The 15,353-nt window shown below is 40.2% G+C and overlaps 1 protein-coding gene across 2 annotated transcripts in view; it reads left to right on the top strand.

Moving 5' to 3' along the window:
* Positions 1-15,353, top strand: part of LOC148339789 (IQ motif and SEC7 domain-containing protein 1-like) — a 95,077-nt gene that overhangs the window by 25,078 nt on the left and 54,646 nt on the right. For both annotated transcript variants that reach the window (XM_088289525.1, XM_088289532.1), the window contains exon 3: positions 3,913-4,020. In XM_088289525.1, the coding sequence (XP_088145651.1) occupies positions 3,913-4,020 (108 nt within the window). The remainder of the gene's footprint in view (positions 1-3,912; positions 4,021-15,353) is intronic.

The following is a 15,353-nucleotide window of genomic DNA, read 5'->3' as shown; positions in this document are numbered from 1 at the left end:
AACAGCAAATGCCGGCAGCTGTGGCATACTTTACTCAGTGATATTACTCAGGGCCTCAGTGCAACATTCATCAAATAGGAGCTGATTACAGTATGAGCAGCACTAAAAACTTCTGCTGATTGCTCATTGGCTTGTGGAAGATTAGCAAAGCGACAAACCAAGTCTTGGGGGAAAAAAAAAAAATGTCCAGGGTTCCGACTATAATATCGACATGTAGAGTTGAAAACAGAAGGATGGAATGGGTGCTCGTGTATTTGATTGATCCTGCCAGAAGATGCCTTTTTTTTTTTCATGTTGTTTTTATAAAGACATAACCTTAGAGAGAACCTCGAAGACTGCGAGAGTGTGATTGATTGATTGACAGTTGGAGAAACATGTCTGACTCGCTTGTGTCTCTGTGGGAATAGTGTCCAGTGAAAGAAGATGACCAATGTCACAGCTGTGATCACGGGAGGACAAAACTGCTCATGGTGTATCACATTGAACATAAACTAGAACCAAAGGGCGTTTGTTTGAAAAAAAAAAAACTAACAAAAAAAAAATGAATATGCATGAGGAAATGGGTTAAATAGAAATGTAAGGAAGTGCTGTTGCACATTTTTGGAGTGAAGTGCTGGTCTGGTGTTTTTGTGTGTGTTCAGCAGTTTAGCAGAGCGTTCATTGTTATTCATAATGCAGTGCAACGCCACAGGTTTGCAACAAACACTCCCTCGAGGCGGAGATATCGATTCAGTCATCAGAAGTTAACGTTAAGAGTTGATTTCAAGTTGTCATTTTACGCGCCTCCTTTGCAAACGGCGTATTAGGTTTCGTGTCGGCTTTGTCAACCGTTGTCATGGTGATACAGTCCGAATTCAAGCCACGCAGTGCTTCACTTGAACGTGATTGAAAAATGAATACTTACTGTACAATAACCGCGCCTTGGAACAGCTTCAAAATCTCGTTACCGATGCACAGGATCGTAATGAGGCGAGTGGTGTCTCGCCGCCGTTGCCATGGCAACGGCAGATCAAACACTCGAATGGCCTTAATATTGGCGCCGACCAGCCGGTGCAGCTCTCACGTTGTCTGCACCATCTTAAGTGCCGACGTCACTGTAAAGAGTCGTTTGCAAGTCTGGACGAACAAACAAGTAGAAAAAGAAAAGGACGAAAAAGAATGATGTTAAGCGTTTTAACTGCTTGTGTACAACCAAACACAATATCGTCCAGCATCTCGTTCCCTGTGTAGGAGGGCTTTTCCACTTGTTTCCTGAGGGTGTTCAGACTTTTAGGCTTCTTTTATAACCCGAAACACTGGGCTCTGTGAACAGCTGTGATTGATCAAAATGTGTGAAATTCATAGAACGAACACAGCTTTGTTTTGGTTGTTTGCGTCCACAAGAAATCACCCTGGGCTGACTGCTCTTCCTTTGCTTTCTGCAATCTATTGCGGCACAGTCTGGCGGTGTGGTGATATTCACAGCGACTATTTTGCGCCAGCAAGACGGGGCTACTCTCCCAGTTCAACCAACTGACGTCCTTGCAATTCAATTTGTTTTGTTTTTTAATCATATGGGGCAGTGGTCTAACCCGGCAAACTGCACCGATGAAAGAAAAAAAAAAAATTCTGTATTCTGGTTAATTTATTATTTGAGGCAAAAAAGAGACAGGCTTCTCTCCGTGACATCCATCTATGAAGGGACTCGTGACCAGTGATGCAACGGCTCATCCTTACAACATGATTAGTCCGCAATCACTATAATAGCAGCGGAAGAAGTTGAAACCCGACATGGATCACATAAGTCGCATGTATGGGAGCGTTTTGGCGACTTGAGGTGAAACAAGTCCTCAAATTAATCATAAAGGATTGTTTGACACGTCAAGAAAGCTGCGGCTACCTTGACTTCTGTTCCCACTTTTCGGCTTGCTTTATCGCATTTTTAATTACCATTACATAGTTGTCACCAACATCCACACAATGCCATCCGGAAATCATATCCAGTCGCTAATTTAGGACGCTAACAAACCGCTAGTTCATTACGGCATCATTGTATGACACAACACTGACGTTAGCAGCTACTAATGGCTAGCCGCTAGTTGTTAGCATTAGCAATAAGTGCCAGCTACGGCCGCTTCCTCAACTCCAGTTCTTGAGGTTTTAAATGTTTTGCGCTGTGGGGCCGAATTTTTATACTGTACGAGATACCAACGTTTCAGGAGGACAAGTTCTGAGAGATAGCGTTGTTCAAGTTGTATTATACCCTGCACCTTATAATGCTGTCATATTCCATTTCACACTCATATCAACACAACACAACACAAAAAGTACATTCAATTGCTAATTTAATATGCTAAAAAAAACTAAACCAAAAAAAAAACGCTTTTTTATTGCGGTGAAATGGTCACTTGTACAAACACAACAGCTGGCAGCAGCCGTCCACTTCAAAGTCTGCATGCCGAGCCCCGTCTTAAAAAAAAAAAACGGCTTTTAAAATGTCACAAAAGCAAATGTCTGACCCACATCATCTTCACAAATGACTTCTTAAAGGTCTTAAGCCATTTGTGATGCAATAAATAAAACAATGAGCCGACTAGCCCCGTGAATTAAGTGGATATTAATGTGAGATAGACTAACCTCTGTGACACACGATCGAGGATCCTTCTGCAACGAAGCATAACAGTGATTGATTTTCAACAAACATCCAATTTAACTGGAGGTAACCTTACTTTTGTCTATAAACTATAGGAAAAAAAGCATGTTCGCTAGCTGCTGTTTGGATGGAAACTGCCATCTATAGATCGTTTCCACTGCCTCGCACACACTTGAGATTTTTTTGCTTTAGGCTATTTCAAAGGTTCTCAATTGGGTTGAACGTGAGTGAAGGATGGAATCTACGCAATGAGTTTCTCCACATTGATGACCAAAGCAGCCCATAATGCATGAGTGGTGCATTGTCTTGCATAACCATCCATCGAGCAAAAACATTCCTCCATTCATCTAGAGCAGGCGTGGGCCAAAAAGTAAAACTTGAACAAAGCTGCAGGCCAGCATTTAATTTTTTATAAACAATATAAATGCTTTTTTTTTTTATTATCAGTGGTTTTATTAATGCAGTACAATGTCTAGTTTTTAAAATTACTATTATAATTTGGAATGTTACTATTATCATATAGAATGTAAAATGGTATTCTAGTCATTTGGTGTCGCCTCGCGGGCCAAATATAATTACACTGTGGGCCAAATTTGGCCCGCGGGCCAGAGTTTGACACCTATGATCTAGAGCAGGGGTGGGCAAATTGTTTGATTGGCGGGCCACAATGGGTTCTAAAATTTGACAGAGGGGCCGGACCAGGAGCAGATGGATGGAGTATTTTGGTAACCTCACCTCATTGGAGAAAAAAATACATTTAATTTTAAATGAAAGTGAACTAAAGCATTACAACTATATATTATGTCTTTGAAAAACCACAGTATTTAGAAAATGAAACAACTATAGGAGACTATTCTGACATCCCGCAAAAGAATATAAGGGGAAACCAAGTTCATGTGAAGAATTGAGAGGTGCTTCCAGTAAATAATTTCCTAATGCTACAACAAATTCAACAAACGATTATTTTAATTTCTTTAAAACATAAAATGCCTTGGGTGATTTGTCCAAAAAATATTCCAGTACTCCTCGAGCGGCAAAATTAAGTTGAGTGCCTTTTGCATGTACTTTCTCCGAAAATCGTAAAAATGTCATTTGGAGCACATAAAAGTGCAAAAGGACATAAAGGAAAGAAACTGCATTATTTCCTCAAAGGGAAAATGGATGATGCGTGAATGAGGAGTCACATTGATGGGCTTTTTTTTTTTGCGTTTGCCCTTACACGCCAACTGTTCATTTCTTCTTGATTGTAACTTTTGTACCTATAACCTGTCCTCCTCCAGGCGACACGCCTCCCTGCCAGTCCAAGTCACAGAGACGCCTGGAAGCATCTCGTCTGTTGCCAGCAGAGGAGTCGTCCCGTGTCGCAAGTGGAAGTCTGCTTCCTTTGGGTACAGTAAGATTTCACTTTCACCATCACTTGTTTGTCCCACAGCAGCACGGCACGGCCACTGTTGTGCCGTTCACCTCTCAAAGTCACCCCCCCCCCCCCACGCTCTGGTAATCACCCTTTGTGTGGCCAATGCGTCACCGGCGAGGACGCCGCCAGTTTGTTGGGTTGTAACGTCCGAGTGTCGCCAGCTGTTCCTCAGCGTTTTTTACGACCCGGCCGATTCAAAGCCGCATCGCTATTTGTGTGGCTAAGCGCGCACAGCAAGCAAAAGCTTATTAAGCTTGGTCTTAATGAAATATGATGCTTGCATCTACTGTATATGCCTTCAGCTCTCCTCGCCCATTAGCCCGAGTCGAGCTGCGCGAGTCTTGCTGCAAGTGCTGAGATGTAAGCGCAGGCGGCGGCATCAGTGGGACGGACTTAGGGGGGGGGGGGGCTTCAAAAGGCTGGAGATCGTTTTCAAAGACGCCTCCCAAGGCTGCGTGCTTCGTCATCAAACAGCCAGCGACTAATCCATAACCCACTTTTGGCTCGTGCGCAGCACAGCCCACAAATAAATCCCAGTGTATAATAGGAGCTTGTTCTATTTTTAAACAGCAGCGTTCAGAAGTTTCTGACGCGTAAGATCATGGGTGGTTTGTTTTTGGTAACGCCACAGCAATGAGGCTTGCTATTTCTGGCACTTACCTCACTCGTATGTCGTCCTTCTGTCTGATAAGCTTCTATTTGTGATTGTTTCCAAGTAACTCAGTTAAAGCACACCGTTGCTTGATGGTGTTGGCGTACATAGACTTGTCATTTGAATTGATTTTTTTTTTCTTTTGCATCTGACGCTCACAGTTTGACCCCACAAGGTTCAAGCTATAAAACTACCAATAAAGAAAATGAGGCTTTGCCTCAAGAACAAAGCATTTAAAAACATGATTGTGGTCTTCCATTTGACATAATCAGAAAAAAAGTATTTGTAAAATGTTGTTTTCGTTTTTTTAGGCTTTTTAGAGGATGGCCACTTTTTTAAATGATTTGCCATGAAAAAAAAAATCACGTTCAGAGACACATTTGAATTTAAAATGTAATCAATAGAAATTAAACTTTTAAATGTAGTAACATATCAATGGAGAATGTGGTCTTATTTATTTTGTTATTAATCATCTGTCCCCAGTAAAACATTCCAACCTGTTAATCTGTGGTAGTTTTGGCCTTTTAAGAAATTTTTGTTCCATTGAGTCCACATTATGGATCGGTTGTCACACTTTTGGAGGGAACTTTTCTTTCGTGTAAAGTTTAGGATTTTAACATGTAACATTTCCACCCATATAGGCAAAATGTAAAAAGTAAATTTCCCAGGTAAAAAAGACAAACATGTCTTATACCAGGTGTGGGCAAACTACGGCCCGTTAAACGTTTTACTCCGGCCCGCCGATCTTGGAAAAAAATTAAATGAATAAACCTTGTTAATGTTTTATTTTCTACTGTGGTTTTTCAAAGACGTATATATATTGTTGTTATACTTTTGTTCATTTTCATTAACATCATTAACATCTGCTTGTGGTCTGGCCCCGCTGTCAAATTTTAGAACCCATTATGGCCCGCCAATCAAAAAGTTTGCCCACCCCTGTCTTTGTTGTTCAAAGTTTAGCATAGCTAAAAATTGCTGATTCACAAAGCATAGCTAATTTAAGTCCACCTTGTAAAGTTCACCTACATTTTATGATAATGCAAATTCTTCACACGTTTCCTAAACATACTTTCTTGATGTAATGTTAAAAATTTTTTTTTTTTTTAAGCAAGCTGAAAATTCACTTACTACTTCATTTTTATTCCATTTTGATGCCCTTTCTGTACTTGTTCACAAGTGTGAACTTAAATGTCGTTAAATGTACCGCAGAACACTGTGCCAAGTATAAACACCAACTTATTAAACGTTCCCTCAAAAAATACACACACTTGAAATGTATTTGCCTTCAAATATAATGTTTCCTTGATCTAAAATCAAGCAGCGGAGGGGGAACAAATTACCAAGGGAACAAAGTCCCTCCTGGCACATGCCTCGGTCTTATTTATTTATTTAAATTTTTTTACATTTATGATTGATTTCAGATGGCTTTTTTCCATCACTATAGCCCATGGATATTTTTTCCTCAAATGCCGATTTATATTTAGATTTAATGAAACCAAAGCTAAAACAATTTGTGCCGAGTCAGCATCATTTCACCTAAAAGCAAGATCATATCACGTGACACGTGGCAAAGGGTCCTGTGTCATATTTCAATGTGGAATGTTTGATGTGTTCTGTTGTATGCTGGACAAACCAAAGGAACGCTTTCTGATGATGTGAAGTGAAATTAGTGATTTCTCGCTCCAGTTTGTAAGCAATTTCTCACACAATACGCATGAGTTATGTTGGAGCTCTGAAACTGCTGGGAAAACAAAATGGAGTATGTGTTTACTGATGTAGACAGCCCTCCATAATTGTTGCCACCCCTGGTTAAGATGATTCTAATTTGTTCCGGGGTTTTTTTCCGAGATAATATAGGACCAAAATAAATAGATAACATTTTTTAAAAAGAGGACAGTCCTACCTTTCGTTCAAGTGCATATTCAGTGGGACGAGAAAAAAAAAAAATCACACTTCAAAAAATAAGGATTTGAATTTTTGTCTGAAATCCGATTTTGTGTGCAATCGTTCACGTTACATATTTTTATAGTTGCAACCTCAGTCTGTCTGGTTTGTGAACCAAATGCATGCCCAAAGTGATGGAAGTAAATCAAATCAGGATGGAGATACTGCTACTTGGGCTTGTGTGGGATTGTTCTTTTACAACCGAAATATGGATGAAATCTAAAACCCAGCTTTGCTTCAACTTCTTGTTTTCCACCCCACCTTCCGTCATGACAGTTGTTATTCCCGCTCTTGCCACGCAGAATGGTGACGTCTGTCAGATACATGCAACCTTTCTGTTCAAACTGAGGTCGCATTGCAAAAAATCAGATCACATGTGAAAGTGACCAAGGCCGGATTTTTAAAAAAATCCAAATTGAGCCATTCTGATCAGATATAGGTCACATGGGTCACATTTGCCCGCAGTCTGAACGTAGCCCAAATTTTCTCCTCTGCACATTTCCAATGGGGTTGAGGTCTGGACACTAACCTTGACTATGAGTCTGGTGAACAAATTCTACAATTTTCAGCATCTGCAACAAAATTTTTATTTTATTTAAAGGCAAAATATAAACGAGACTGATTGAATGTGGTAGATAGGTTCTACCGTGCTGTAGGTGGCAGTAATGAGGATTATACTGTAAAGTGCCTGCCAATTGTTAAATAGTTGAACAAAACGGGTGCCCTCCTCCTCCTGTTTTTTTTATTTTTTATTTTAAATTTTTTATCACATATAAGGAATGTGTAAAAATGCCAATGGGAATTAGATTATGTGTCTTATACCGTATGCAGGGTAGGTGCAGACATTGTATATTAGTTTGGCCCCTGCCGTTTCCTTAACTTTGACAGACTTGCTTGCAAAGTGATTGAATATCGTCAAACCAAATGCTGCAACCCTGGCGTTGTTGTTCAGAATGGATGCAATCTCAAGGGGCCGCCTATCGCATTCATTGCTAGCAGTGCAGCTGCAAAACTGAAATGGTCGAACATTTCCCACAGGGCCGACTTAAATCTTTTGTTCTTTTTTTCGTGTGCTCCCACGCTGTATCACTTAGCTGATCATTCCCCCGCTGTGCCTTTCACCTCTCCTGTATCCTAATAGTTGACGAGCAGTTGTGCCGCATGAGCTCTAACCTCACGGTGCCGAATCATTTTCTGTGCTCATTTGAATGGAGTGGAGTTTGCCAACGTAATTGTTGAGAGAGTTAAGTTTGGATTCTTTTAAAAATTCAATGCATCATTTTTCGCACTCATCTGAAGAGCTAAATTAAACAAAAAAAATCACCCTGTCCTATTAAAAATGGTAAATTATTGGATATGTTTGTATATAGTTTATATATTTTACTTTTTTGACATTTAAAAGCAAAAATCCCGCATTCCGTGTGCTTTTCGCCAAAGAAAAAATGCATCGTGACCTGCTGTAGCCGGTGCGGGCGTAACGTTATTAGCTGAGGTTATTGTGTTGACCCAGCACCGGTTGAGCTCAAAGCACCGCGAGATTAATGTCAAAAACAATTACCTGATAATCCAGTACTGGCATAATGCCAATACGGAGTAAAGAGTGGCTACAATTTATCTGAAGGATTATTTCCATCCCCGTCCTGTGATAAACAGATGAAATGCATTTTTTGGGAGGTTATAACTCTCTACTCTAACTTGGTTTTGGACGGCAAAATAGCAGAGTATTTATTGTAAGAAAGGCTGTGCATATTTGAGTGTTGTTGTTGTTAAGTATCGTCTCTAATTGGCTTGCGTACTTTATTCTTCTTGGTGGGAAAAAAAAAACGCTTAACTGTAGGAAACAAGCACAAAACAGCGTTTTTGTTTTTTTTTTCAATTTATTTCCATCTTGTCCTCATCTGTTTATTAATTATTTGATTATGCTCCTTTTTGGCTGTTCTTAACCACTTTCAGAAGGTGCATTATTGTCTTAGTGGAAACGTCAATTGCAGCCAGTTCATCTTAGCTGTCATCAAAACCGAGTCCAATGCGTGGCAGCTTCCTCAAAGTTGAATTAATTTCCATTGTGTTCTCACTCTGCTTCTTCTTTCACATTCCTTTTTCTTTCTCTGTAATCTCAATCAAGGATATTTGTGAAATGACTAATCACCAAATTCCGTGGGATTGACGCAGATAAAGGTGAGACGAGGCATAAATCCCTCGGCGAGCATTTACGTTCACCTCTGAAAGTGCCTGTGCTAGCGCCAAAAGGTCATGAAGCTGCAAATATTGCGCTGCTCTGTTTATTAGTGTTCACCGGTTCTGATTTTTGCAACTGACAATGAGTGTGACTGTTTCTGAACTTTTGATTATCTGCAGGTCATCTCATTATTTATTTATTTATTGATTTATTTATTTATTTGCTGGTTAGAGTACTCTTATTTACTGTTTTGACATTAATTACAGATGACTGAAAATTGAAACGATAAAAGGTTTTAATTCATTTTTTTTTTTTTTAATCATTCCCCTTTATAAAATGCTGTTGCCTGTTTGTAATGTTTCGACGCCTCCAGATAGGAACTCGCAAACGTTTTAACAGACCAGTAAAAGAGCGGCTTCACTGCCAAAATGTGTTGGTGTCGTCAAAAGCCTTCAGTTGTCTTTGCAGCTTCTGTTTCGTCATTCTTTGCGAGTTAATTACAAGGGCCTGCTGGAACACAGTTTTGATTGCAGAGTCGAAACGGTCATGTGGCTCTTGAGAAGTTGATTTGGCTGAGTAAAAACAGAAGAATGTGGCTCTCTCTGTGCCCTTCCCTTTGCTGAGTTTTGTTGCTGAGCCTTTGGCCAAGAGACAAAGACGGGGATGTGTATATTTCCTGTCTGCTCTTCCTGTGCCTCCATTGTTTTGCATTCAGAAGGCTGCGGTGCACATTAACGGTCTTTGAAGGCTCGCGGTGTCACGATTAAATAACGCACGGGCAGTATTTACCACAATAGCTGGCTTCGTTTGTGTTTTATAGCTCGGTCGAAACTATTTGGCTTGTAAAAGGGCACTTGTGTAAATAATGCTGGTCACCTACACAAAAAAAATGTTTGGTTGTATAAAACACTATCATCGTGTTTTAGGCTTTTTTTTAAATGGTTTTGATATAAATTCTGTATTCTGTGAAACCAACGTGATTTTCTCGATGTGAAGTTGAGTCATGCTAAATAATAAAAACATCTGGAAGTTATTTATTTTATCTGTGGGCTGTCAAAATGAAGGCATTAACTCACAATTAATTAAGAAAAAATTAACGCCATTGAATATTTAAACTAGGGCGGTCAAAATTAAAGCGTTAACTCAGGTGATTAATCCAAAATTTTTTTAACTCAGTTTAATTCACTTCAAAAATAATTTGCATACTTTGCAAATATTGTGCCATATTAGCTGTCTTTAGCACGTCTCAGAACAAAACATTGTGTTTAAGTTACCGCTGGGCCTTGCAAACCAACACTGCTGGAGTGTGGCGCTTGTGGGCAGTTTTGAGAAATGTTTGGAAAATAAATTACGTATCCATTTAGATCGAATTCAAGAATCCAAGAAAGCTATTAGAACAGTCTTTGAATTAAATATACTTCATATTTGGTGATTTTGCATCAATTCCAAGATATTATTCAAATAAATATCTGTTATAAGCTTCGCAAAAAATAGATGAAAAATGCGATTAATCGCAATTAATCATGGAATTTTTTTGGTGATTAATTAGTTAAAAAAATTACTCACCTGACAGCACTTCTCATTTTTATTGATTTCGAAAATAATTTGCGTATCTTGCAAAGCCAAATTCAAACACTGTACCCTATTAGGTGTCTACATCTTCAGCGCATCATCTCACAACTAAACACCCTGCTCAAGTTACCACTGTGCCCTGCAAACCAACATTGCCGAGAATTGTTTCGAAGGAAAATATCTCTAAAGATGACTCCACTTGCACTGGCCCGATCTTCTGTTGGCACTCATGAACGTAATCCTCCTTGCCGAGGTTGATGTTTATGGTCGTCCCTGTCACAGTTCGACAAGTGCAATATCGCTTTCGTAACTTCCTGCCTCCAGCAGTAACGCAAGCCACGCCGATATCTGGCAGCAGAGCGCAGGTGTTACATTTCCACACAAAATCAAGTGTGACATCAGTGCGATCCTTGAGCCTTTCGCTCGTTATAAACTCTGCCCATCCTTCGGAAACATGTCGGCGCATCCCTTTCTCTCTCGACCTGTGTTTTGCTTTCACTCTGTTATGCGTTGACACTTTCCCGGGTAAATTAGATATAGTGAGAGATTAGCGATACTGTGTGACTCTTCGCATATCTTATCCTTTCATCAGCTCCCTGCCCCAGTAATATCAGGCAAACAGGCCTCGGAGCGCTTCAAATCTATCTGTCTGATAGGGTGCATTTGCAATTCCATAGCTCCGCATCAGGCCTCAGATCAAGCCGAGGGAGGGGTGGTGGTGGTGGGGGGGAGATTAGGGGGGGTTTTCGGGAAGCAAAGACTTGTGCACATTTCTCCCATAAGAAAAAAAAGAAGACCGGAGCGGACGGTGGCGTGTTCTGAGCTGCTTTATACCACTCAAGTGGAGGATTTTGGCCGTGTGTGCTGGGAAGATATTAACAAGACGATGCTGTAGGTGGGGGGAGAACTGAGCAAATCTGCAATGATAGTCAGATTATGGGACAACTGGGATTAGATGGAGATAATAGAATGGGAGCTAATTTGTCAAATGGAGGCAAGCATTTATGACATCTTTGAAATCGAATCATCTTCACAGTCATATCGCTCCCTCGTTGACCTTTGACCCAAGATGTAGAGAAATTGTCTTTGGGAGTGTGTCAACTTGGTTTTAAGGTTTTTAAGATGACGTTTGCTGTGAGACAAACAATGTATGGATTTTCACTTCCAATCCAAGTGTCAATTCAAGTTAAGCAAACGTATAAAAAGCAATGAGTTGAGTTTAATATTCATGATTTTTAGGCCGATTTTCCAAGCACAGTGGGGAGGGAAAAAAAAAAATCACTCTTAACACGAGCTGCACTACAATCGATCACAGAATCATATTTCGAGTTGATAATCAAGGCTTTGATGACTTTGCGTGGGTGGGGGGGGGCAATTAGGTTAAAAAGTGTCTTGATTATCGCTATTTCTGTTCCTTTACTTTCGCTGAGCGCTCAAGATATGCAAAAGTCACGTGAGAGTTGCTGAAGCTTTGCGAAGTATGGCCGTGTTGTTGGAGTTTTTGTGCAAATTTGATGACACTGCATTTGACTACTCTCAGAGGTCCGTCAACTTGCAATTTTCAGTTCAAATGTTTCCGCCATGTGAATAAAATACTAATTTTGCAACATATACGTGGCCATCATACCATGTTCAGCGCAATTGACTCTGATTGGAATGAATGGAAAGAATGTGAAAATGATTCTCTTCAATTTGTCTGTCTCTCTCTGTATCTTAAAAAAAAATCCCTAAAAGGATTGGAAGTTTCTAAGTTAGCACATACTTTTCTGAACTAGCTTCTTTTCTGTTTGCGGCCATGTTGTTAGTGGAAGCAATGATGGATGATATATAATTTAATTAAATTAATTAAAACTCATTCACTTCCAGCCTTGGTAAAATTAATGTACTTTTTGACGTCTATATGCGTCAATGGCAGTGAATGCGTTAAAACCCCTTTCTGATTAACAGATCATGAATATTTTAGTTGAGACATTCAAAAAAATAATTCCTATATTTTTTCGGGGTGCGCATGGCAGTATTATGAGTGGGTCCTTGAGGAAATGTGTCCCCTGAAAGGGGTCCCTGGAGTCAAAATGGAAAACTCGTCATTTTGGGCTTCCTCTGTACTGTACATCAATACGATGATGTATTGTCACCATGACTTGAAGTAATGAAGATACGAAATGGCAGAAACAAGCAGAGATGCAGAGGAAATTGAAAGAGTTATGCAAGACGAATCTGTAGGCTGCCCTTGTTTTGTTTATTAGCTTTTAAATAATGTCTCATGCATTTCACCGTGATGGTCTTGAGCACAAATTTTTAACTGTCCGCCATCCTCGGCTGCTGTTTCACTCGAATGCCCTAATTTCCCTCCGCCAAAGCTAGAGTGGCAATTAAGAGAAGAAAGTAAAATAGTGTCAATCCACTTTGGATTATCCGGCGCTAACAAGACGGAGGCGTTGGTGTGACAGTGTCGGTGATCGCTGGTAATCTGTTGAAAGTTGCAACCGTAAGTGATGAAGACAGACACGCAAACTCAAGAGACCTTTGGGCCCATGTTGTCGAACATCATGAGGCAGAGTTCTTTTTAACTCTGCATGGGTGTTGTTTCCAAAAAATGATGTTGAAAATTGTGACTGCCAGCACTCATGTAGCTCTGCAACCTTGTCAGACAGGATTCTTATTCCTATCGCTGGGAATTTCAAATCCTTTGAAAATTGAGACCATGGGAAATATGACAATAATCCTTGATTGATGGAGATGACAATAACGCAAGTGCATGATGTGTGTACGAGTGAGCGTGTGAACGGTGTGTTGGCTTCTCTTCTTCGAAAAGTCTTATCTTCTGCAATGAAGTCTCACCATAGGCCCGGGGGGGGGGGGCCAAGATACGGTTCTTTCTCTACGTGACACTTAGCAGCTATGAAACAGCTCTTTGTTTGGACTCCTTTGAATGTCTCGTCTGTCTTTTCTCTCATGTTTTACGGCTCAAGGCCAAATCGACAACGGCGGGGAATCGTCGTACTGTGCCCTCTATGCGTCGAGGTTCAGAGTTGCAGCGTGGTGTTTTTACAAAGAAGAAGAATGTAGATTTCACAACACATTAACTCAATGGAGTTGCACAATAGCGTGATGGACAAATGTACCGGGGCACACCTGTCTTTAGGGATGGCTGAGTACCGATACAAGTTGTCAGTACTCACTACAGTGGCCGACAATCGGGAACTGAAGGCATGCTGACAAATGCATGGAAGATGCCATTTCTGCATTCATAATAATAATAATGCCTTTCCAGCAAATAAAAAAAAATCCAAATATCTGTTCTTGTTCATCCCATATGTGTTGGGTGGGGTTAAACTCAGGTTAGGTTGTTCTTGCTCAACGTCTCAACCAAGCTTGCCTTTGTAGGCCTAACATTTAGCACTGCGGCATAGTCATTGCATAACTTCTCCAAACTGTTCCCACAAAGTAATATGAAGCACACAATCGTTCAAAATCTCCCCCCAAAAATATTCAAAGGGAGCAAAACTGCTTTAAACCAACTGATGTTTTTTTTTTAAATAATAATGACACATAACTTATTAATTTAAACCTATAATATATTTGTTGTGGTTGGTAATGTTTATTTTTTTTCTCTGCAAAGATGACAACGGCTCTGCCGAAGTGATGCGCTGCCATCTTGTGGAATCTCACAGCACACCACAAACACAAAATAAATAATTTGAAATGTGGGCATGTTTCATTGAACACAAAGCTGATAAACCTGCTAGAAACTGTCACTTAAGCTGTTTTATAAGAAGCCGCAATTTATTGTGCCACTGCCATCTTATGGAATTGAACATTTCATTGTTGTGCGATCACTGATACATTTGCAATTAACTCATTCAATACCATTGACGGCTAAATACGCCTTTTTTTTTCTTTCTTTTTTTACTCAGTTGGTAGTGAATGAGTTAATAAATCAAGTGAAACTGGATATTTCCCCAGCCCATCTCTGGGTATCTTCCCTACCAGGGTGCAACAAAACCCTGTTGGGCAATCACCGCTCCTTAGATAGGGCCAAGTCTCCTGAGTGTGTCACAGGCCCCCTACAAAGCAGCCTGAGAGGAAAAAGAAAAAAAAAAAAAGGCATGCGAGTCCGACTATTCCAGCCGGACTCTTGTTCATATACACCGAACAGAGTGATGATTATCAGACTGCCTGTCTTGCCTCAGCTTGATCAGAAAGATTCTGGACATGAAAAAGCACAGTTGTTCTGTTTTGAGGTGTCAGATTGTGCGGAACCTGCCAATCAGATGTGTTAAAAGCAATTCAAAAGAATCTGGCAACCACTTTAGTCCAATGCACATCCTGTTCAGAGTCTTTGCCTATTCTTGGTGACATTGGGCCTGAAAAAAAAGGACTTGACGGACTGGCAATCAATCACGGGGCGAGGAACTTGTGAATGATGCACTGAGTGGGAATTTATCCAACACCAGCTGCACAAAAAAAATGAAGCACTTACCTGCTAAGATCATTCTTGTCAGTATGATTGAGTTTCAAAGGCATTCATGAATTTGCTTTCGACATTTAACCCATCATAGTGAAAGGCAGTCTGAAAAGGAGGCATTTTGTTTTTTAGTAACAGAAGGAAGAAAGTCATTGAAAATAGTTGGGATTGAAATTCAAATGATTGTTCCATACTTGACCTACCGTGTAAAAATCCGGAGATCAACGTGCAAAATTTATATTCAATCTAAACTTATATGCCGTAAAGAGTCCTGTAATTCATTATTATTATAGTAAAAGATACTGAATTTCCATAGCGTACAAGGCTATGAAAAATATTTCCCCCCAAATTATCCAAATCCAGGCTCACACTCACACCTAAGGGCAATTCGGAATGTCCTATCAACCTACCATGCAAGTTTTTGGAATGTGGGAGGAAACCGGAGAAACTCCACACAGGAAGGCTGGAGCCAGAATCGAACCCATGACC

This window comes from Idiotropiscis lumnitzeri, chromosome 3 (assembly GCF_059441095.1).
Source record: "Idiotropiscis lumnitzeri isolate Australia: NSW breed Sydney's pygmy pipehorse chromosome 3, RoL_Ilum_1.0, whole genome shotgun sequence".
Classification (NCBI taxonomy): Eukaryota; Metazoa; Chordata; class Actinopteri; order Syngnathiformes; family Syngnathidae; genus Idiotropiscis; species Idiotropiscis lumnitzeri.
Note: the sequence above shows the minus strand (reverse complement) of the source record. Positions and strands in the feature narration are given on the sequence as shown.